The sequence below is a fragment of the Camarhynchus parvulus genome, chromosome 4 (genome assembly GCF_901933205.1).
Source record: "Camarhynchus parvulus chromosome 4, STF_HiC, whole genome shotgun sequence".
Classification (NCBI taxonomy): domain Eukaryota; kingdom Metazoa; phylum Chordata; class Aves; order Passeriformes; family Thraupidae; genus Camarhynchus; species Camarhynchus parvulus.
The window spans coordinates 23,383,807-23,407,463 of NC_044574.1; the positions used below are offsets into that span (position 1 = coordinate 23,383,807).

The window sequence follows — 23,657 nt, forward strand, 5'->3', positions numbered from 1 at the left end:
TCAAAAATCTAGAACAATCTAGCTCTGCTTTAAGACAATCAAAATAAAAAAAAGGACAATAACAACCAATACAAAAATGTAGATAAACTAATAGGAAAGAAATATACTGCTGTAACATGGACAGCAAATTTTTAAAACATCTACTTTCAGACACACACCCTTCCATAATGTCAGCAGTTCACACTCATTTGCTTTCCCAGTAGCTCCTCATTTAGTCTGTTCAGACATATTTATCTGTAGACTATGCCATGATTCAGTCTACTCCCAAACCGGATGATATTTTGACAATTAATATAATGGAAATTATTCAACTTACTTGATAACTGAAAAAAGAGTCCTAAAAAGCTGAATAAAAATGTCATTGCAATCTTCCAACTCAAAGCAGATGTTGTAAGATTTGACCCAAGCTAAATTCTAAAACAAAAATGAGGATATTTAGGCTAGTACAACTTCACATTAAGTAACATAAACATAATCATGTTAGCTATGGGTTTTTTTCTATTTAAGGAAAAATAATATACAATAGATGTCAGGACTTTGGGGAAAGAGACTGGATATTGCTTTGCATACAAAGAGCTCCTAACACAGGGGCTTTGCAAGATATATCCAGAAAACTCTAAATACAGAACGATCTGATTTCTTAAGTATGAAAGCCAATTGACAGAACTTGTTAATATAATAAGGCCTTATTTTTTCTTCATGCTATGAAACAATACAATTTTAAACATCATGTTTTAAACATCAAGTATCTTGTTTACAAATGAGATACTATTTCTAAAAGCACATTGAACCCCACTACTCTGTTCTTGTCAAGAGTATGGTTTTGCAATGTTTTTAAAGCTAAAATCTTACATTCCTCCCATCGCCAATATAGGCACACTGGCATTTTAATCGCCATTTGAGATTTTCTCTCTTGATTAAAAAAAACCCAATGCATGGAATTGTAAGATAAAGGCTAAATTTCAATACATACCAATTGTTTAGACAATTAGTCCTCAACTACAGATCAACAAACTTACTAAACACAAACAGCACTATAAGTACTAAAATACGCGATTCACTGAACTTTAATGAGACTGGTGTGATTTACAAAATAAAAGAAATTTGCCAGGCATACTGGCACATCAGGAGAACAACTGATTACACTTCTTTACACTTCTCAGGTTTACAGAGCTAATACCATCTACTGAAAGTTATAACTATTGTGTTACCTCTAACAAGTAAAAGTATCTGTTAAATTGAGGGCTCTTCGTGTCCTCCAAGCCTTTTAATTGTCTTGTAATAAACAAGAATATGTCCTGTCAAAAAACAAAGTTTACAAGCTTGATTCAGCAGAAGATGAAAATACAATCCTTTAGTAGTGACATCTATCCACATTTTCAAATTCATAATGTGAGAACATCAAATTGTCTTTTTTAAGCATTGACAGAAAGCTATCACCAACACAGATACTGGCCATCTAGCATTCCTTTACACATCTCTGGCCCTTAAGTATTACACTGACTTACAGAATTAAAGCTACTTCTCTTTAATAAAACTAAAAGATCAGTATACATGGGAATAAAAACATTTTTCTGTTAATTTTGGGGGTTTTTTGTTGGGGGAGGGGAGGGGACTGTTTGGGTTTGGTTTGGTTTTTTTTAAGGGGGCAGTTTATATTTTCTTCAGTAAGAATAAGGTAGGAGAAAAGCCTTTATCTTATGAGGCATTTTTACCTTAAGTTTGTCATGGGAAGTATATGGAGCTTCAGGAGCATAGATACGAAAGATATCAGCCAAGCAACATGCTACAAGGAGGCGCACATCTTTATTGGGATTCCTGAGGAAGAATTCAGATGCAAGGTGCAAGGCTAATGGGAGATACTGCTGCTTCTCATCTTCTGAGTCCTGGTCCATATCCATGAAGGTTTTCACCACCATCTGAAAAACACCGGAAAAAAAAAACCTGAGTTCCTTCTGCTTTTATTCCTTATTACTAAACAAAACTTTTTAAAAGGATGCAGTGCTATCAATACATGTTCTGCTGAATAATCACAATTAGTACTTGAATTTTTTTGTTTGGACAAATATCAGAAAAAGGGAAGTGTTAACCTGATACTTAAAGGTTTATTGAACTCAATAATTTAGATTAAAACATGCTTAGATTAACCATGTTGCAGTTGTGCTTATTTTGTCAATCTTGGCCAGAGGTACAGCACAGAAACTGCTGTGCACAGATGAGGTTGGAGAGGGCAGCATCCCTTCCTCAAGCAGTTCCACTGCAATTCCAGGTGAGGACTCACATCAGTTTGGGTTGTAAGCCATCTGGCTTACACATGGCTACAGTACAATGCAGCTGCCTTAGAGCTCTGCCAGGACTAGAGCAGCCTAAGAGGCCACTCTTAACGCCCTGCCTCTATTGAGGCACAGACCTCACAAAGTACTTAACATATGCACAATCTTTCTATCTAGTTTAAACAAACTTGATACTGGATAATTTAATCCCTCATGTAAAATAAGTCTTAACACTGCAGATCTCTCTTTCTGCACATTTAGAGCTGCATCTTTAGCCTTATTAACATAATGTAATAAATTAACCACATGGTTTCCTTGTTTCTTCTAGCACAGCTAAGAACTACTAATTTGTATGAAATCCCATCAAATTCGTTTATTTTTAATTATTGTACAGCCCCGGCTAATTGAAACTTCTCAACGTAATGATTTGGCAAAACTGAAAGTATGAATTTAGTTTGAAGAAATAAAAAGTTGCAGATTTTAATTTTAGAATAGTGTTTGTTAAAATATGAGGATGACTTCAAGGATGTCAGCACAGAACAGGCAGATGTGCTAGAGACTCTAAGAACGGCCTTAGTGAAATCAGTCTTTGTGTTCCATTCCTCCATGTCACTTGAGCATCATTAAGAGTTAAAACTGTGAAGGACAGCCACACTGTATACCAACAGGAGTTGTTATGCCCACTACAGACACAGTATACACAGTGCACAAAATGAAGAGATACCAGAGAGAACAAAGAATGAGAAATCTTGATGGGTCAAATTCACCTCTAAAATAATAATAGTAAAACACAAAAGAAGACTGAGCTCACACAGCTAATAAATACATCCCTTACTCTAACTAGAATTTTTTTGTTATGGTGTCATTCAAATGATTCTAGGGTTGCTCCTCCATTATTAAGCACATCCATGCCTCCAACATGAAAGTGCTGTGTTCCAGCTTTCTTTCCTTCCTGAGTTTTGAAATACAGTTTTAAATTCAGATCTTATAAATTAAAATAAATGTTTGACAGCAATCTCTCCTACAGTACATTACTTAAAAATCCTCCTCCCTTTCCAGAAATGGACAAGTATAATTTGCCACAATTTGCCACAAAGACTAAAAAGAGGAGATGGGAGAAGAGAAAAACCCTACACAACAATAAACAGAAAAAAAGAGAACTTTAAATCTACAGCCCAGAAAAGCACAAATTCTACCTTATTAGTCTGTTTCCTTACAAATATTCTTAAGCTATGTTTTAAAGCCCTAGCTGAAAGCACAAAACCATTCTTCTACTGACAACTCAGGCCTGCCTGTTACAGGGCCTTTTGTTGCTGCGTCCTGGGGTGCATCAGGCACAGCATCACCAGCTGGTCAAGGGAGGGGACTGGCCTGCTCTGCACCGGGGTAGCCTCCACTGGAGTCCTGGATATAGCCAGAAATTGATTTGCTAAAATAATCTGCTAATGAAACTGAAAACCTAAAATAAACTCTATAGATACAAAAAGGCTGAAGTCCAAATAATTTAATGTTTTGAATGTCCAAACTGGAAACCACTCATTAACATGCTAAGACAAAAAAAGTGATCAAATTGTAACAGGAATTCACTACTTTTTCAGACTACAGTAGTACTGTCTGATGTCTGGCTATACAGCTGAAACTATTTTGAACACTAATACTCATTTATATAAAAAGCATACAGACTTAGCAGCTTTCACAACAAAAAATCTGTTACTGTACTCTGTGCAAAAAGCAAGAGACAGAAAAATATTCTTTAATAATAATAATGTAGCATCATCCATTCCTTTCCCAACAATTAAGCAGTCAATTTAAACACTAATTCTAGCAAATGTAAACAGAATACAGCTACGCACATTTATGATTAAATTCATTCTGCATCACTTTTGATTGAATGCATCTCCATTAATTTGTCACATACTAGTACTTTAGTTAGCTTGAAAAAATAAAGTATTAGAACTATTCTGGAAATTGACATTGTCACTGACCACAGTACCCTGAAATTCTAATTATCAGAGCAAAATTTTACTCTCCAGGCTCTGCAAATCAGTAAGTGAAATGACAGGATTGTAACACTGAAGCAATGCAAATGTCTTCATTCAAACTTGCAAGAACAGCTAAATGAAGACTGCCAAAGTCACTCTCAGCATGTTAGGAACATACTGGAAAGTTAAAGCTTTCAGGAAGGTGCTCATCTGATTCTATCCACCATGCAGTGTGAAAGCCAGTCTAGGTTATCCTTTCACCCACTGGAGAGAAATACACAGACCATGAGTTCAAGCACAGATGTCTGATGACATCTACAGATGCTGGCTCAGTTTTGCCCTGGAACTCTGCAGCAGCCATGAAAGCAGCTCTGTGTGACTCGAGGCCTGATGAACAATACCTGCAGCTCCTTGTGAGACTGTCAGCCTTTCAACTGCACTGAAACACACACAGAGGTTGCCCAAGGGCTGTTCACACACTGCCCACATCTCACATGCAGCTTACATGTGGCCTGCTTCCAAAGACCAACTCAGCATGGTAGCTTGCCCTGATGTGACTCAGCGGTGGCTCTTGTGCAAAAGTTATGCCTCAGACAGGAATATTAACTTTTGCTGTTCCATCTGTAGGATTTAGGAAAATCATTTGCTGGATCAGGAAGCCCTTCTACTGCTGAATGATACTGATGATTCCAGCAATACAGGGGAGAGAGGTATATAAACACCAACAGAGGACAGGGTAATCAAATCAGTAGAGATACTGAAAAGACTCAAACCAGCAGTTGCAGAGAAGAAGCAGGCAGATCCAGAAAAGCCTTGCTGCAGTTGGCAGGACAAGCATAAACCTCCAAGCCAGTCACAGCAGGGGGAAGGCGTGTACATGTTGCATTTGTTTTACTGTTCTTACACCAGCTTGTTCACAGGGCTCCAAAGCACTAACATTTAACAACCCTTGGCTTGTAAAAAGACCAAGGAAAAATACTCAGTATTTAAAAAAATCCCTTTGCAATCACTGGAAGAAGAAATTCAACAATTTAGAGAATTTGATACCATTTGTTGTAACTGGGATGGTACTGTAAATTAACTTTAGTACTAGGATTAAATACAAAAGATATTTGAAAGTAAAACTTATCCAAATGGATATGAATCCAGATGACACTTCAAGAGCTAGGACAATTCAAGGAGAGATGCCAAGAAAAGGCTGAAATCACAGCAGACTCAAATAATGCAACTGTCATCAGAGTGTTTTTACATCTTTCCTCACACAATTTAACCAGTAGTATAGGTGATTCTTGCCATTAACTATTAACAATAAATTATATTTTTATCTCAGATCTCACAGTAAAACATAGCAAAATGTTTCACAGACGTGTCTCTGAAAAAAAAAATACTTCTATGCAGGGCAGATTTAGGATGAGAAGCCTTCATCAGCCCCAGATGCAGCTCTATCTGTCAGCCAGAAGCATCAAACAAATGTGGGAAAAAGAGACACTAAAGTGTGAAGAAAAAGAAAAGAAAAATACTCAAATCGGGAGGACCAGATGATTGTTATTTCAAAATCTTTAAATTCCTGACAAATGAAATCACAAATGTAGCACCACATGTTTTGTTGGCTTTTCTTTAAACAACAAACAAGCAAAATAATCCCAAACAACAAACCATATACACACAGCCCACCACCACCTAAGCTTACACTGGAATAAGGGAGATACCAACTAAGCAGAAAGCACCAAATATTGATGTAGTAATCTAGAAAGGACTTCTTGCCAATACATCCAACAGGCTAACATCCACAGAACTTTATAATACAAACCAAACCTGGAACGAGTAAATAAACCCAGAAGTTGAGAAAAACAGGATAACACATAAAAAGAAATTACTTTGATAACCCTCATCTCCAAACAGCTCATGCCTTTAATAAAGATAATCAACACTTTACACAAGACTTAGTCTGAGTGTCAAGAACAGCATCACATTGAGCCACACAGAAACTGAGAAGCTTAAAAGAGAAGAAAATTTTGCTACTATTGTCTCCTTAGCCCCTTCCTAAAGTGATAAACTGAAAGAATCTTTTGGAACAAAATGTATTGACTGGTGGAGAATGGTGTTATAACTGACTCTATTACCATAAAAAACTGTGGTATGAGAAGTAGGAATTGACGGTGATGACAGTTCCAGAATGGTAACAGAGGACAGGATACTATACGAGAAGAACAGACATACCAAAAAATCACCATTGGTAAATTGTCATATGCTTAGTGCTTAAATTCAAGATCATATTAAGCTGCCTTATCTGCTGTAAACATAGAAAAGAAAGATGGATATTCAGTAAGTAGTTATAAAGAATTTATGAGCCAACAGCAGGCCATGTACATGAAAACAATGCAAATGCAATTGCAGGATACGACAAAAGAAGGAAAGGAAAAAAAAGATCAATACAGCTCATGAAATGCTAGAAATACTAAATGCTGATTGGAAGCACATTACTTAGTCCTGATTATCCTCACTAATTAAAAAAAAATTAAAAATGACACAGGTACAGAATGTATTTGCCAAAGGAGTCTCAAATGCCTTTTCTTGTAAGGAGACATTTACCAGACTGTGCTAATTAAAAACAACAGCTGAAAACCTCTCTTTGGAGCCAGTACTGTTTAATATCTTTATCAATGATCTGGACTAAGGGATTGAGTGCACTCTCAGGAAATTCACAGATGACACCAAGTTGGTTGGGAGTGTTCATCTTTTGGAGGACACAGAGGCTCTGCAGAAGGACCTGGGCAGGACAAACTGGTGGGCCAAGGCCAACGCTATGAGGTTCAACAAGGCCCCTGCCAGGTCCTGCACTTGGGTCACAACAACCCCAGGCAGTGCTACAGGCTTGGGGCAGAGTGGTTGGAAAACTTCCCAAAGAAAAGGAGCTGGGAGTGCTGGTCCACAGGCAGCTGACCACGAGCCAGTGTGTGCCCAGGTGGCCAAGGAGCCAATGGGATCCTGGCCTGTGTCAGCAACAGTGTGGCCAGCAGGACCAGGGCAGTGACTGTCCTGCTATATTTGGCACTGGTGAAGCCACACCCTGAATCCTGTTTCCAACTCTGGGCCACTCAGTTCAGGGAAGATTTTGAAGTGCTGCAGCAAGTCCAGAGAAGGGCAATGTCCCATTTTTACTACAAATTCTTTAATCTATACTCTCTGACAAGACATTTAACTGGCTTTGGATAACCTGTGGAAGGATAAAAAGAAAATGAAAAGTTGGACAAAAGATGATATAAAGCATATACACTCTGAGGGGCAACGACTATTTGCTTTCTTCTTTATATATCCTGGTCACAACCTGAAGCCAATGAACAGAGTTTCCAGATGTGATGACAAATGTATCATATGAGATGCAAAGATGCAGGAATAGCTGGCAGCCACAGTGATACCCCCTGATTGGGCAAACAGTTTAACTGGCTATTCTTCCCCTGGGGACTGACCTACACCAGGCTTTTCTTTGGAGTTCTGGCCAACTGACCATTCACAAGCAAAGAAGTCACAAATTGCTAATTTACCACTATTTTCTCATTGGTGAAACAGCATCTTCCGTATTATTTTACTTACATCAAGCAAGTCAGACTATTCTCCAAAAACCTAGCTATTAAATTGATCTGACATGTGAAAAAGCAGAAAGATTGATTACTGCCTGTAATAAAAACAGTATACAGAGCAGATAGTAACTTCCTTGATACACATTTTTAAATAACTACAAAATGAATTCCAATATCACATAAACAGGACAAGAACTGTAACCAAATTGGGAGAGGGATTGTACGATTACCCACATATCTTTGTAATCAACACACAGCAGAATTCCAGTTCTGTTGTAAAGCTGTAAGATTCCTCGTACTAACATGCGTGGAACAGAAGGGGGGAAAACAAGGCAAATAAAATGAGAAAAATCAGATGCCTTAATTCAAAACACTTTTCATGGCACAAATTAGAACATGCTTTTTAAATTGTGCTTCAATATTTCGCTCTGCAAAAATCAGTCATGTATTGATAATCAATCAGATTGACATCTTGGTTACAGCAATTCATATGGACTGCTGCAAGGAAAAGTTCCAAGAAAGTATGCTTCCCAAGAATGCAGTGGTGCAAAAGCAAGTAAAACTCTGTCCTTCCTTCCCAGCAGAAGATAATCCTAATGTTACCGTTGCACGTAATAAATCTTGTACTCTTTGGCCATGAACAAGCCCATGGGAAAAATCAGATTCATGATGTGCAAAGAAAATACTACAATGCCTTACCACCACAACCTTGTCTAAATACATTTTGCTCAGAACGGAGTATTTTAGAAAATATCACTGATTTTAAATTTTACTAAAGTAGGATTTGGAAGATTCAAAACCATTTTTTGTAGACCCTCAGTTCCTTCACCACTGTTATAGGTAACTACATGCAACAGTAATGTGCTTTTTCCTCCAAGTAAACGCACTTTAAACCCAAGTCAAGTTTTTTTTTTGTGTGTGTTTAACCAGGTACCACTATGTTTTGTGTAAGAACAACCTGCAAGTTCATTTGCATTCACACTATTGAAACAATATGGAATCTTTATAATCTGTCATTTCTTTTGAAATTATGACTATTTGAGGGATCACATGCAACCAAAATCACAGCTATCTGGAGATAGGTTTGAACTTTGTACTGCCAAGACTACTGGTTGGCAAACAGGTGAGAATTTCGGTCTGGTTTTGGCTTCACGTGACATGGAGATCCCGTTTAACCACTTACAGCCACCATCTCCTTCTCCCTTTCCTATTACTCACCCTGCCCTGCTTCTGGCCATGCAGTGCCAGCACACTTGTTGAACAACTCCATGATTAAATTTAATTTACTGATGTGTCCAAAAAGCCTCGTGGGAAAAGGCCCAGATAGTTTTCTGCCAGGCAGATTAGATTCTAGACACATCTGATACATTCCAGAACCAGTAGCAAGAAGGTAGTTGGACTTCAATGGCCAAGACCAGGAAGGGAAGAACTTAAGCCTTTCCAATGCACAAACTTAACACAAACCCAATACAGGCACAAATTCTTAACCTTACTAGTGGTAAGCTCAGGAAGCCTGAAATGGGCAGCTATAGATAGCCAAATTCTACTAGATCCCCAAAAATTTACCTTTACTTCTATCTAGTAAAAACTGGCATAAGATGTGATCACCGATCATTTAAATTGAAGGTCACAGAAACGTGTTGCTACAGTAATTTTCAGAACTTGTATCCAATGTATCAATGAACCTTTTAATTTTAATTTAATAATCCGTTTCCTGGGGTTTTATCATGACCTGAGACAGCAAAGGTTTCCCATTTACTTTTTCAGGCCACCACTTTCTTTGCCTTCCAGGCTCTTATTATTCTCATCATATCCTCATCTCACACCTTTGGAGGCAAAGGTTCACTACAACTTCAGTATTGCACAGAGTACATTCCCACAGTATGCAAATGAGCACAGGCACCTGATTCACAGAAGGGAAACATAAGACAGAATTCACTGTCTGGCTCCTTACCCAGCACTAAAATCTGTAAGGTTTTTCAACAGAAGCTGTTCAGTCAAAGATTTCATTGAGCAGCCTCAACTGATGCATCAGAATTCCCTTATTTACAACTTCATGAAGTCATAGTTTTATTTCCTCTCATTATTCCTTACCATGCTTTAATCAACATCAAGCCTAAAAGCTCCCACTGGATCAACTCCACTCAAATTATCTGACTTAATACACATTCTCCTTGGTTGTGATGAACAAAACCAACCTACCTCTTCACATTTCCCAAACAGCTAAAATGTTTTCAAGTGTGCAAAGTACTACTTGACATTAGGTCATGGTATGGTTTGTCACCAACAAAAATTATTTCTTGGTACTTTTTATTTACAAGCAGCTTTGGATGCATGACAATACCTGGCTACTCAAAGACCTTTTAAAGTTATTTTAATGCAAGAAACATTGAGAAATATTATTAGTTTGTCTGTATCATATTGCAATCCCTAAGGTATTTTGTTTATCCCAGTTTTAAATTGATTCACACAATTTTTCTATGACACAAACTATAGTCACAATCAAATCACATATTTTAACAATGCATGTATAGTCTTCTCAAATAGTGAAGAGTGCTCATATTTATCAGCACATTATGTTTTCATACTCACACTGCTCCCCATCTCTTACACATCTGTGACTTAAGTGTGGTGTCACAGCACCAATTTAAATTTTATTTTTTTTAAGTGATTCAGTCCTCAGCAGTATCTAGTCTTTATTACTGGAAAGATTTGTAATGGTATTCTTTGCAATTTTCCTGCCAAAGACTAATAATTGTTTAAATACCCTAAGAAGATTCCCGACGTCACCTAAATTCTCAGAAACTTTGCTTCCACAGACCTTGATAAATAAAGAAAGGGTTTTGCAGAGGGACTAAAAAGAGCCTATTTTTAAAATGTTCTAATGATAATTCAAGACATCATCGGTTAGAAGCATTTCCTTAAGAAGTCCTCCTCCCCTAGCTATAATGGCAAGTGTTATACATGGCTGGGGAAAAACCAACAAATTCTTCAAACCTTATTCCCCACGGCGAAGGAGTTTCATTTCCATATGAAGTTTCACAAACACTTTGATAATAGCCTCCAGATGTGAGAGAGAGCATTCTTCATAACCAGCTCAATGCTGTGTGCTAATTCATTTCCTCTTCCAAAGAGAAGGTGGTGCTCGACAAAACAGCAGCATTTGCATTTCTACTGTGAATTTACTGCAAGGATTCACTTTGAAGTGATTATTTAAGATCAATTCTTGCAACCCAATCATGGGTTAGGGTTTCACGTTAAGCACACATAGAGAGCTATGCTACCAACAATACTGATGTTGTAAAGACTCTATCCATATGTATTTCTACACCATGGTGCAGGTGCATCCCATGGTACATCCTACACTCTCCCGACTGTCAACCAGAAGCAGGACATATATAAAGAGCTTTTTCCTGCTTGTGTTTTGTAGTAGGTTGTTCCTGGCTGGGTGCCAGACACCCACCAAAGCCTCTCTATCACTCCACAGCTGAACAGGGGAGAGAAAATATAACAAAGGGTTCATGAGTTGAGATATGGACAGAGAGAGATCACTCACCAAATACTGTCACAGGCAAAACAGGCTCAAATTAGAAATACTGCATTTATTACTAACAAAATCAGAGCAAGATAATGAGAAGCAAAACATTAAAAACACATTCCTTCCTATCTCTCCCTCCTTCCCACCTCTACCTCCTCCTCCAGCAGCAGAGACAGGGAATGGGGATTATGGTCAAGTTTGTCACATGTTGCTACTCAGGAGAGGAGGAGTTCCCCCGCTCCTACGTGGGGTCTCTCCCACAGGAGACAGTTCTCCAAGAACTCCTCCAACAGGAGTCCATCTCACAGGCAACAGTTCTCCACAAACTGCTCCAAAACACCACTCTTCCATGGGGTGCAGTCCTTCGAGGACAGGTTGTTCCAGCGTGGATCCCCAACGGTTCACAAGTCCTACCAGCAAACCCGATCTGGCACGGGCTCCTCTCTCCATGGGTCTGCAGATCCCTGCCAGGACCCTGCTCCAGACAGGCCTCCCACAGGTCACAGCCTCCTCTCAGGCATCTACCTGCTGCAGCGTGGGTCCTCTCCACAGATTGCAGGAGAAGCTCAGCATCTCCATGGTCCTCTGCAGGCTGCAGGGGCAGAGCTGCTTCACCATGGTGTTTAACACAGGCTGCAGGAGAATCCCTGCACTTCTGTGGTCCTCCATGGGCTGCAGGGTCACAGCTGTTTGACCATGGGCTGCACCATAAGCTGCAGGGGAATCCCAGCTCCAAAGCCTGGAGCACCTCCTCTGCCACCTTCCTCACCAACCTGGGTGTCTGCAGAGTTATTCCTCTCAGATATTCTCATCCCTCTCTTTCTCTGGCTTCCATCAATACAAATAACTTTTTCTTAAATCTGTTACCACAGAGGCATTACCACCATTTCTATTTGGCCCAGCCTTGGCCAACAGCACATCCATCTTTGGAGCCACCCCTCTAGCCCGTCCCCACTATGAAAGGTTGGCCACACAAACCCAATACATGTCTCAACACAATCAATACCTGAGACAAAAAAAAAGTTTCTTCCAAGAAAAGTGTTTTTCTTTCGGCAATCTTGTAAACTGCGGTGAGCTGAGTATCTCCCAAAGCAGAAAATTATGTGAAGTATTTGTATGTTGAACTTTAACTGCTTGCACAGTTTATTTCTTTTAAAAGAAAAAAAATCTTTTATCTGTGACAGTAAGAAAAGAAATAAATTAGAATTTCTTTCTTGCAACTGGTTTAATGGTCAGCAATTGCATATAGTGCCATCATACACAGTATAAGAACAATGGTACCATGGGTAAACAAGAAAATAATCTTTAGTTATGACATGAATTTTCTGGTTTGTTTAGGAGCCAGATTCCATTGTGCCTTAGAATTGAAAATCAGGGGTCAATTCATGTGAGAACCTAGCCTGACCTTGAAATAACTGCAGCTTTCTATAAATAATATGATTTCATTTGTGTGGAAATATTTCAAATCAAATGAAATCATATTATTTATAGAAAGCATTTTCCTAGACTTTACAGGACAGTATTTAAGATTTTTGTTTCAATGTTTTTACTGTTTATTTTATGATACTATATGTAGACTTCTCCATTTTGAGCATGGGAGTAATGTGCATTTGTAAGTCCAATAAATAGGCAAGGACACAAAAGCAACAACAACAACAAAAACCAAACCAAACCAAAAAAACAAAAATACAGTTTGTCTCTCTGTATAATACCTGTTTTTATTTGCTGGGTCTTGACATTTACACCCAATAAGCAACAGGATTATGTTTTCACTTGTGTCTAACTTTGTTAAACATTTTAATAGTCTTTTCAAGCAACATAGTAACCTTGAGCTAATTAAAAATTATCCCAAATACAGAATATGTACTGTGTTTATAAAACCATGACTTTTTCTTACCTAATTAAAGAAAAAAAAATCAAATTCCTGCTTTTAGAGAGCTCTAATATACCTTTCTGGACTAGCAATATTGTTTTAGAGGATATGTCACATAGAGCAGTGGCTTTGCTCTGATTTTCTGCAGTTATTTTAAGGTCAGGCTAATAAAGTCTTGACTTGGAATTTTTCTCTAGTATTTTGAGAACTTAAGTAACTCCTCATTTCCATCATAAGAGTTCTGTAACTATTTTGCCTATCAGTTCCATCAAATACCTTCCTTGTAGATAGCTAGAACATGACCGTAACTGCTGTACCTGTCCCTCAACATTCCTCCTGTGTAATCACAGTTTTATGGCTACTGATTTTGTGAAGTTTCTTTCTTACTGCCTATACTGTAAGAAGCAGGCAGGGTATCAGACATAAAGTGTTAATACAAGACTTTTTTTTTAAAGAACATTTTCAAAAATGTTCTTTAAGTGACTGACGTTTTTTAAGAAGTTGCAATAAGGAGTGTCTTGTACTAAAACTTCATTTTTGAAAAACTGAAAGCTCACTGAGTTCCTAAAAATCAGAGAGCACTGCCATTTCTTTGCTCTGCTAGAAAGAGACTTCAGATAAAGACATTTTTTATTAAAGATTACATCTTATATATTTAATGCTTAATTTATGTATTTAAATACATTATATTCAAGTTCAGCCTCACAATTGATGATGCTGAATTTAGCTGAAAATAACATTTCACTAAACTAAAGTGCTGAAATCAGCAACCTGCAAGTACCAAATACAATTTAAATAGCTGCCAGCAATATCCTCATAAACAATGTCTAAAACAGGAATCACACAAAATTTCTGAAGGTCCAGCACACTTAAAAAAACTTAAGGCATAGGAGCTCTGTGTTTGCAAAACACTTTGGCATGGTCATCCAGAAAAATCACTTATCCTCACCATGACAAAATTTGAGAAATTTCCATGCTGAAAGTATGAAACCACACAGAAGGCGAGACTTCAGAGGGGTTCTTGAGGTTATACCCCTTAAATGACTTTAACATCTAGTTCAATACTTCATTAGAAATGCTTGTTACCCACTAATTTTTACAGTTTCTGAGTTTTTTAAACTCATTCAGTAAATTCCAGCACAACAGATGCAGTGTCTCAAGATAGCACATGCTCTGCAACAGTGAGTAACTTTTGCCTTCATTTGAAAGAGCTGGAAAATTCATCTGATTCCCTTTCTAAGATCAGACAGCTGAAACAATGTACCCCAACCATGAACATAAATTTGGTATCCAGTGGCACAGGATTCAGTCACTTCACAAATATCTGTATCTGTGACACAGTGTCAAAGAGAAATTTGAGAAGTTTACAAAGAATGCACCAAGCTTCAGCACAAAAAATTATGATTGCCCGGAACACATAGAAAGCAGCCACTTCATCAATAGTACTGGACTGATGTGGCCTGAAACCAAAATAACAACTCATTTTAAAATTATCTTTGTTTCTCTGACTCAAAAATTACAGAGATTTAACTTCACTTGCTCAGCTGCAGTGATCTCAGAACAGTAGCCCACATTTCGCAACTCATCTTCATAGTGAGGAAAGCAAACTTCAGAATGCACTTTGGCCTACAAATTGTAGAGGTATGCAATAGTCTTCTACAGCTGCAAGAATTCACTGGACATGCTAAAAATGCTGTTGGCTAATATTTATGGTCAGGAAACAAAACCTGTCAACTACAATCTTTAGTGCCTAAAACTCAAACATTAAACTGAAGCCACCTAGCACCTTCAAGAAAATGGCTGAGACCTAATATTTTACTATGAATTTTATGGGAGAATGGTGGAGGTGGAAACAAGCAGATGCTAACCAAGTAACTGATCTTGAGGAAAATGCTTCAGTATTTTTATTCCATAGTCCCAAAATACTGATACATTCATTATGAGATTGATTACAGAACTCTGTTCCAGATGTAGAGAGCAGAGTGAGTTAACACTAATTCAGATGGGGCTCAAATTCCTAACGAAGGAGAGAGGCCAAAAGATGTTACTCTCAGATTCCACTATTGGCAGTTTCCCCATTGAAGGTAAGTACTGCCTGTACTAAGGACCAAAAAGCAGTATCAAAGGGAAACAATCCACCTAAGAAAATTGAAGGACAGGGGGAAATGCTTCCTGCTGCCCACTTGATATAACATTGCCTTGTTATACTTTAACTTTAGGCATCTTTCTTTTGCCAGAGCTCTGACTGATCACATACAGGGTTAAAAAATGGTTAAATCATCACATATAGGGTTAAAAAATGGTAAAATCATGTGGTAACACACAAATCAGGCAGTGGCCACCTGCATACTGTTGACAGTATTTGTTTTGAATTTGCCTAGGAGCTGCCTTCAGCGGTCAGAAGACAGCTGATTCTTGTGTGAGTCAGGTATTGAGAACCCAAGCAGTAGGAAAAGTGGTTTTCCATCACTGCATAAACGTAAGCATTTTGTACCTATTTATCACTTCTCTCGGGTGAGAAAGCGCATCTCCTAGTCAGCAGTCTTAGAGAAGCTCAGGAAACCCAGAATATCTTTTCCCCTCATTTTCAGTATGATGGTTTTACAAGCATTCTGGTCAGGATTAAGACAGCACAAAAAAAGTTTAGAGTAAAATAAGTATTAGCCTCCATCTACCTTCCCATAAATGTACCCAAATTTCTTTGTGCTGGTCAAACCTCTGAATATTTGATCCACTGGTCATGAACGGTTTCAGTTACTCACAGATTTTTTTCATATACTATCAAAGACTTGCCACGTAATTACAGAATTTTGAATCAAGAGTCACTTAAGTTCTCCAGAATTTATATACAAACAAAAAGACTGAACTCCAGGAATCCCAATTTACTACTCAGATCTGAATATATGTAAAGCATATCCATGCACTCATTTCTTAACCATTATTTTGAAGTTTTCTGAGTTGAAGAGTACCAGTAAGGGCTTACTTCAATATAAAATGAAACAATTAAACCCAACAAGCCACAAACCAAATGATATAAAATGAAATCAAATTATTTCAAAGTAAGGATTTGTATAATCAAAATTATCTACATAATTTTATCCAAAAGTTTCTGGCAACATTCCCACACTATTTTCACAGAAGTTTCCATATACAAACAAATTGCTACTAGAAAAGCAGGCAAAATTCAGCTCCAACATCAGCTCAAGTTTGGCAACTACAGATTTTTGATGCATATAACCACTAAAAAATTGCAAACTCCTTGCAAACACTGACTCTAAGAAGAATAAACAAAATTAAGTTCAAACATCTTTCAATAGCAGCTGGATTTTTGGGACTCCTATCAAGGAGTCCTTAATATGTTCTGCACAACTCTCAGCTCCTGAAGTGTAAAAAATATTACTTAAATAAGTTAAAGGAGAAGAGCTCTTTCTATGAATAATTTGGGAAGTGCTTCACGTGCAAGAGTAAACTTGGAGTCTATTCCTGCTATAAGCCCTGTGGAGTGTAAATAACTGGCTTTGATATGACACACACACAAAAAGAAGATTCTACTACTTGCATTTTATCAGTTCATGCTTGGGGGAGAAAGCTATTTATGGTGCCTATCTGCTGGATAGCACAATATTTTTTTTGCATTATGTGTGATTATGTGGAAATAAAAGATTCATCTCTGTCTACGTGTAGGTATGCATGCAGTTACTCCCCTACAGACCGACGCATCCTGAAGTTAGCACACGTCTTTGTTTAAAGAACAACTACGGCAGGCAGTAGGAAGGGAAAACATTAAGAATCAGAGCCAGCATGAAGACAGATCTGTTTGCAAGCACTGGCCTGTGCCGCCTACTCTAGTTCAACTCATAGCATAAGACTCAGTAGTTTGGACTACAGAACAGGAGAAGACCAGTCTAAACAACACTGACTGCATCTCATAACCATAACACTGGTACACAACTGAGAGCCATCATGCTTAGGGAAGCCTGAAAAACACTGAAACCTCAAATTCCTTCTTTTGTACAAACAGGACAGACAATAAAAGAGAAAACCAAACAATCCTAGAGAAAGAAGAGGTGTTATCTAAGTATTTCTCTCTACTATTACTACATTAATTTTGAATTCAAATATAAAATCAATTAATTTTGAAAGCAATTATGTATTAGGATGAATGGTATCTATTACTGCAGTTACTCAGCTAAACATTAGAAAATTTGTCGAGGATTTCCCAACATTCATGCTTGTTCAAAACTACTGGTGCCAGCAAAATCCACACATCTGTGTATAAACACAGCACTGATCTCAACTGTTTGTAACCAGAGAACATTTCCCTCTGTTTCTTAGCTTCTTTTTTCAGACATGGAAGGCCAGTACATCATGCTGAGAATTTGCAGCTCCCTGAAACAAGGGACACACTTCATTTTGTTTACAGATACCGCCTCACAAATAGAGGGGGTGGAGAGGTGTTCGTAGAATTTCTTAGGCTGTAGTTTCACAGCTGTGTGAGTCAACCCAAATCTGCCAGATCTGTCCCTCCATTATGCCAGCACTTAAGAGCCTGATAAGTGACACTACTGAAAAATCCCATTTTCTGCCCAGGTTACTTTTCAGATATATCTGCTTCTTGAACCAGCTTATTACATGGCTGTAAAAATGGCAGGTGAGGGTGAGATTACTTCAGCACAATCTCAGGGCGCAGTTTAATGACTGAGAAGTTGATTTAGTAAGGTTAAACTCAATGAACACAGTGTCCCAAATTCAGCTGTCACTGCAAGTAATAGTTCACCCCAGTATTATCACAGAGCTTCTGTGAAAGAAGAGGGGGTAGTAGGTGACTGCACCAGTCACGCTGATCCAAATGAAAACTTACCTGGAAAAACTGCTTTGGAATTGGATCAATTCTACAATCCAGCACCCTGCAAGCCACAGATATATCTGGATAGGCATGGGGAAAAATACGGCCCACAAGCAGCAAGAGTATTTAACTGGCTCAAAGCGCTGGCTTTGGTGTTTGTGCTTCAGGGCAATCCTCCACCTACTGGTGTAGCAACTCCACCATTTCCAAAATCAGTTTTCCCCTCTTTCCCTACAGTCACTATGTGCCTCTATTTTTTACTTTTTCTCCTCTCACTCTTCACAAACTTGATTTGTTTCTATGACTTTAGGAGTGCTGGCGATTCAAATAAAGGAAAATTACTTTGAACCATGATTCTTCCTGAACAGCAGTGGCAGCAGCAGTGAAAATGAGCAACTGTTTTTTCAGTAGCAGCATCACACTAAAAGTACTCAAAAGTATTCATATACTACAGTGCCAGGATGACAAGCTTCTAGAACACAATTCTGGCAGACTATAAAGAGAACTAGCCTTTTAAAATTATTTATTTATTTTTAAGATAAACTAAATTGATTTAGACTGTGTTAGTATAGCCACCATACAGGTCAGCTCAGATCACTAAACTGACTTGCAGTACTCTACAAAACCAACCTGTCATTACTTATTCCTCCAAGTGTTACATTCGTGATGAAATTTTTTTCCCACAACTCTCTTTTTGAGCAGAATATTGATAAAGATGATGAAAAACTGTGGAAAAACTCTCAAATAATCTTCTAAAAACACCAATAACTAATATTGTCCTTATTTCTAAAATTTTGAAGTTAGTTTTAAAATTCATTTTCTGGGGATGCTGCATGATGCCAGGCTTTTAACAAAGTGTTGAGAGACATCAATTCAGATTCTGTACAGAAACAAATGCGTGACAGCCCTCACACATACAGACTGGAGTCGGAGTAACTCTGAGGAGTCTCAAGACAGTGTGAATTAGGGCACAGCTCCACAGTACAAATTCTCAGGAGGCAGAGCCTGCGAGACAGAGTTCCTGAAGGCGTTTCTCAAACCGCTGCTAGATAAAAATCTAATGGTGAACTCCATCCTCACAGACATACACAGGTATCAGAAGCCAGTTTTAGCATCAAATATGGAGTGACACACAGAGCTCCAATTCTAGGATGAGTATTCTTTAATCTACACAGCATATCTAATTCAGATGAGAATGCTCCAATTTGCAGAAGAACCTAAACTAAGAACAATATCTAAAAATGTCAAAGTGAAACAAAATTAAATGGCAGCTTTTTAATCTGTAATCTGACTGAAATGATTTAACCTTTAAAGGGAAACACAGGCTAGGACTGAAAGACTGTAACTTTGGAAAACATTACACACCACCCCCGCTTTCCCAGTTGAGATTTAGAAACACAGACACTAACTTGCTTTTCACTCCCATTTCAAAGTGATTTTTTTAATGGCTTATTAAGTTTTTTTCTGACCTACTTCCAGTTCTATTAATGTGTATATATTCTACAAAGAGATAGTTTTTGTGCTTGGTGAACCCTCCATTTCCTAAAGCAAAATTCTCATGGTTTTACAGCAGTCTAGACTACCAGTTTCAAAAGGAACAAAGCTGAAATCTTATTTCCAGATTTCCCAATTTCCCTTCAGCTACAGTTATGCCTACTTTCATATTCTACATACATTTTCTAAGAAAAAAAATGTTACTAACAGGTCACAAATGCAACTACTAGACCTTCATTTAGTGACTTCACATGAGCAAAAATAGTACTTCTTGCCACTGATATTCTACTGGTAATAGCAAAGGAGCTTTTGAGATGGATTAGAATTTTTCAGGAATAATGACACGTGCCAACTACATTTATAAAGGACGATTGAATTAGGCATTTAAATAAACACGCATTTTCAAGGAAAAATGCTTGCCTTGCATTCTTCATTTGCCTTCTAGGTGAATGAATATTAACAGCACCTCATTGGTGAGAAAGAAACACCTGTTAAAACCCACACATTTAAAACCACTTTTTCCACCTCTCACAGATCACTGAGTTGTTTTCAACTCAAAGTACTGAGTTTACCTACTTTCTTTTTATTACTGCAACAGCTTAAGAATTAAAACTTCCTTTCACGTACCCCACAATACATTCTGCCATTGTGCAAACAAAGCAGCAAAACTTCTGAATTATTTCTCTTCACTACTTCATGTGAACAAAGTTTCTAAAATAAAAAAATTTTTCCTTTATGACTGACAGGAATAAGGCCCAGAGAAAAGCACTGCAGTCAGAGTTAAGTGAGTATCAGGTTTTACTCTCTTAAATCACAAGAAAAGAACAATTTTTATATTCTGCAGAATTTACTTTCAAATAATTCCCTACTAAATTATGAATAGTTTGATTAAATTTCAGTAATGAGTTTATTACAGAGAATCATTACTGCATTTGGATAATTAAGTACATGCATATATTTTCCAATGGTACCAGAACAAAAGCACAGTTAAAACACAAAATTATATTAAAATAACAGGATTTACTATACTTTGACTACCCTATGGATCAAAAGACAGAGTAAAAATTTTAAGGTGAAATATGCAACCACATCCTTCCTTACACTGAACTTGTAACAGAAGTCAGCTTATTTTTTTTCAAGGAACAACTTATTAAAACCAATTTCTTTTCATATCCACATCACTATTGGCATAATTTGTAACACTCTTTATATTAAGTACTTCTGAAGTGTAACTACAGTTTCAATGGACACATTCTTCTTCAGCACTTGTACCACAACCCTGATTCTAAGTAGCCAGAAAAACCCAAAAAAGATAATTACATAAAAAACCACTATACAAAGCATCAATTAAAGAACTTACTGTTTGTCTTTTTCGATTTTAAACTACCTCTGAGTGGTTTGGGTTCTGTTGGGTTTTTAGATTAGCTTTTTTTATTATTACTTTACCCTTTCAGTAATACCATAATTGTATAAGCAATTTTCACCAAGGTGATCATGGAATACAAGTCTCAGATTCAGCTGTTAAAAACAACCACTTTAAAGTTTAAAAAGCAGTAATACTTTTGAATACCATGAACCACCCACTACCAGTTTGTGGGCTAAGAGAGTATTAAAAAGTTTTCGTGCTTTATTTTCCTCGTTTATCTCCTGTACTGCTGCTATTTGAAACTGATTTTATCACAGGTACCAAAATTGCCACTGGCTGGTTTCCAACAGATCTCTTCCCCACCACTCTCCTCTCAGAGAGCTGCTGCATCCCTTGCCTTGCTCGCATCCTCCTACATTACCTGCCCACTTTCCTTTGGGTGCCCTGTCCAGAAAGCTGGAGAGGGGGCAGCAGATCCCCTAAAACATTTGAAACACCCATGAAATAATTAGTTGAATTTATTCCAGCTAGCACATGGGCTGCTGCCTTTTGAAATGTTTAACAGTGCTGGTCCATGTTCCTTTGTGTAAACAGAATTTGGATGTCTCTATTCTGTTCAGCAGCAATTAGACAAGTGTTCCATCTCTGAAACCTCTGTCCAACTGCCAGCAATTTTTGAACTAATGTAACTTCAGGGAAGATCAGTAACAAAGAAATTAGACTTATTTCATTAGAAAAGCGAGGTAAAAACACTTTCCCAGGCAAAGTTCTACCACATATACAAAGTAAACTGAGACTCTCAAATGTTTTCCTCCAGTTTTTGAGAGATTGATTTTTGGGTACTTAAAACAACAGTAATAAGATTTCCATAGTAAGCACAAGTTTAGAGCTGGTCTTTCGATGGGCTTTCACACTAGATGCACAGATTGAAAACAGTTTTAAGATCAGTAAGTTACATAATATTTTAAAAATATTGTAAAACTGCAGATGTTAAGCTATTTCCTCATGGTCAATCAGGCTATTTCCACAGAGAGCCATAAGAAAGAGAGAGACAACAACTGCAGAGGAAGGGGAATTCTTTAATGACTGCAAGCAAATTCTAATACTACTAACTACTAATCTAGCTACTTTATTTTTAAGCATGTGCATTTTTCAGGTGTTGTAGACACCAGAGAATAGTGTGTGAGAAAACTCCAGAAATATAAGACTTCTCCAAAATCCTTTTAAAAAAATGTTCTTCCTCCTTCTCTTTCATCTTCAATATCGGTTCAAATATTTTTGGTAAATAGAAAAGACATGTGTCTAATGCTTATCAATGTATTTTGCCAGTACAACCTTTTCTCTTTTTCAATAGTTTGGAAAATTTTGATAAATTTCATGGAGAGAGATGTCATAATTTCTAGCATTAGAAACTGAAGACATGAGGCCTAAAATGCTAATGACTCCCAAACTGTATTCCAGCCAAACATGACAGGTTGTACTCATGGAAGACAATAGAGTACCATTAAGATTAGGTAATATAACTGAACAACTACAAAGAAACAGGAACTTACTTGAGAGTAAGACATTAAAAAGGCTGATCAGCCTTCACAGTAAATTTGAAAGGACTTTTCCCCTGCTACAAAATTGATCCTAACACTGAAGCTCTGACACCTCCAATCAGCTAAGTATGTACCTTCTGTCTCGCACAAGTAAAATGTATGTTTAGAATATCCCCATGCTATCCAGGTACCAGAAAGTTTTCCATCTTCATTCCTGAGCAGACTCTACATTGTGCCAATTTTATCTTTGTTTCTCCTTAGCAGTATTTCATCATGCTTAAGAGATCTTTACAATAGCCAGATTCTGATGTCAGCACAGCAGCGGGAATACGGTTCATTAGTTTACTGCAGCTGCAAAGCCAGCAAAACACACATTGCTTTGAGTAACACCAACAATAAGCATGTGCTTTAGATTTCTAGGTAACAATGGTGATTAACAAGATATTGCAGTCTGGGAAAAAACCCTCAGATACGAACAATGATTAACATAGACTGGGGACTATGGAAAAGTTTGGTTTCTTTAACTACCAAAATGGCTAAATGGTTGTAGTATATACTGTGAACCAAAGACCTGCTAATTATTTTGTCTGTTGTTTTTCTTTATCATATCAGAATGTGCACATTGACATTAAGCAGACAAAATAGTATGAACTGATTCAAGTAGAAAAGGTAAAAAAGCAACCACATATATATATATGCCTGATTTCCCTTTCTATCAATCATCTCCATATTACTGTCTGCAAGCCCAGGGACAGTTTTTCTTTCACTTCCTATCACTGGTAAGAGAATAACACTTCCTTTATGAGTCTTTGACCACAGCTAAAGCTCCTGCTGTTTTGCAAACTTAGGCAAACAAAGTCTTCAAAGTCCTCAAGTCTCCCACGTTGTACCATAAAAATACATACTGACTTGCATATCCACCTGAAGTGATTTCTATGACTAAATCATGTCACTTACATTGAAGACAACATCAGTAGAGCTCTGGTCTGCCACAGGCTTCCAGTATGCCCCTAAGTAATATTTAGCATTCAACAGCTTGTTTCAATTTTAGAAAAGGGGGACAAACTTAGAAGTTTGTAATTTATTATTATCACAACAACCCTTAATCTCTTTTCCAAGGTAAATAATCCTGTACTTCTCAAACTTCTAGTCAGTCTTTGTAA

At 37.5% G+C, this 23,657-nt stretch overlaps 1 protein-coding gene across 2 annotated transcripts in view; it reads right to left on the reverse strand.

Moving 5' to 3' along the window:
- The window catches only part of PDS5A (PDS5 cohesin associated factor A), a 76,244-nt gene that overhangs the window by 45,403 nt on the left and 7,184 nt on the right, over positions 1-23,657 (reverse strand). For both annotated transcript variants that reach the window (XM_030946777.1, XM_030946776.1), the window contains exons 3-5: positions 1,716-1,919; positions 1,212-1,298; positions 317-414 (exon numbers count right to left, since the gene is read on the reverse strand). In XM_030946777.1, coding sequence (XP_030802637.1) covers positions 317-414; positions 1,212-1,298; positions 1,716-1,919 — 389 coding nt within the window. The remainder of the gene's footprint in view (positions 1-316; positions 415-1,211; positions 1,299-1,715; positions 1,920-23,657) is intronic.